The following is a 1460-nucleotide window of genomic DNA, read 5'->3' on the forward strand; positions in this document are numbered from 1 at the left end:
TTACGCGAGAAACTTTCTCGGACCACGGGTTCCAAAACGCTTGGTGGCTTCAATAAAATCATTCAGTTCGTTGTTGAGCGCCCGTCGCCATTCTTTGTAGGGGTCATTTTCATCAATGGTTAGGAAAGGCTTCTCACTGAAGACTGGTATACCCGTCAAGAGGAACATCTCTTTCTTTGCCTTCTCTCTTGCACTGGTGCATATAGGGCACTCACAGTAAAAGTGCTCCACTGCCTCACGACTTCCACATTCGCAGTATGGACAGTCAGTCAAACCAACTTTGTAATTGTAGTCCTTCAAACAGTACCCACTCTGTAGCGCTAATATGCTTCTTTGATGTGGTAGACCATCAAAGTTTACTTTGTTGCGGTTGACTTTTGGTTGGTACTGGAACAGAGTTCGCCCACTTTCTGAAATTTCCCATCTACGTTGCCACTTGTCAAAGGTAGCCAGCGATGCTGCAGCACGTATCTCTGTCTGACTGGTGGGCTGATCGAACTCCTCTGCCTCTTTGGCTGCTTCTTTAGCAATGGCGTCGGCTTTGTCATTTCCATGTATGTTAGCATGCCCTGGTGTCCACTGGAGGTCTATTTTGCAGCCAGTTTCCTCCACTCGCCTCCATAGTTGGCGTATTTCGGAGCAAAGGTGGGGATGTGAATTGTTCTCCCAGCCTAATGATAGGATTCCCACTGCCGACTGACTATCACTCAGGATCTTTACTTTTTGTATCTGCCGCTTTTTGATTTCCTCTGTGACAAGGACCAGTGTTATTTCAATTGCAACCACTTCGCCAACAAGTATTGAAGAGTGTTTGGAAACTGGCTGTTTCAACTCTACTGTCTCCCCATATGGCAGAAGAACAAAGGCTCCTGAGCCACAGGGTCCAGGGTTTCCTCTACATGAGCCATCTGTAAATGTTACCATTGATTTGTCATCGGTATCTTCTATCACGGCGGTTATCATTGCCTTAGCCTCATCTTCTTGTTTTTTGCTTCTTGACTTGGAGGAGCCCATGTTTTCTAGTACTCTGGTCTAGATCGTGTATGTTGAAGGTACTCCAAGTATGAGAACTCTGGTTCAATTGATTTAAGGTTTACTTCTGTAAGAGAACCCTTGTCATCTATCTGAACTACCATTTTACCAAGAGGGGATGTATATTTTTCATGAGTGAAGCTGTCCTTGATTTCCTTTAGTCTGTTGGCTGTAAGATGGTCTCTATTTTTTGCGATTAATTTTCCGGCTTCACGTATACTCAACTCTTCTCTGCGCAAATCAAGCGGTAACGTACCAGAAAGAACATCGGCAACATCCCTGCTAGAAGTACTTGGTAGGCCCAGACACATTGACAAGCCTTTTCTTTCGACCGTTTCTGGTTGTTGACAGTTACCTATTTGCCAAACAGTTGACGCATACTCAAGTTGAGGCAACACTATGGATTTGTACAATTGCAGCACATTCTT

The 1460-nt window shown here is 44.7% G+C and overlaps 1 protein-coding gene across 1 annotated transcript; it reads right to left on the bottom strand.

The window, feature by feature from the left end:
• Positions 1-1014, bottom strand: LOC123544590 (uncharacterized). Its single transcript, XM_053535483.1, has one exon. The coding sequence runs from the start codon at positions 1012-1014 to the stop codon at positions 1-3; it is 1014 nt and encodes a 337-aa protein (XP_053391458.1).
• Positions 1015-1460: the final 446 nt, after the last annotated feature.

The sequence above is a fragment of the Mercenaria mercenaria genome, unplaced genomic scaffold, assembly GCF_021730395.1.
Source record: "Mercenaria mercenaria strain notata unplaced genomic scaffold, MADL_Memer_1 contig_4854, whole genome shotgun sequence".
Lineage (NCBI taxonomy): Eukaryota > Metazoa > Mollusca > Bivalvia > Venerida > Veneridae > Mercenaria > Mercenaria mercenaria.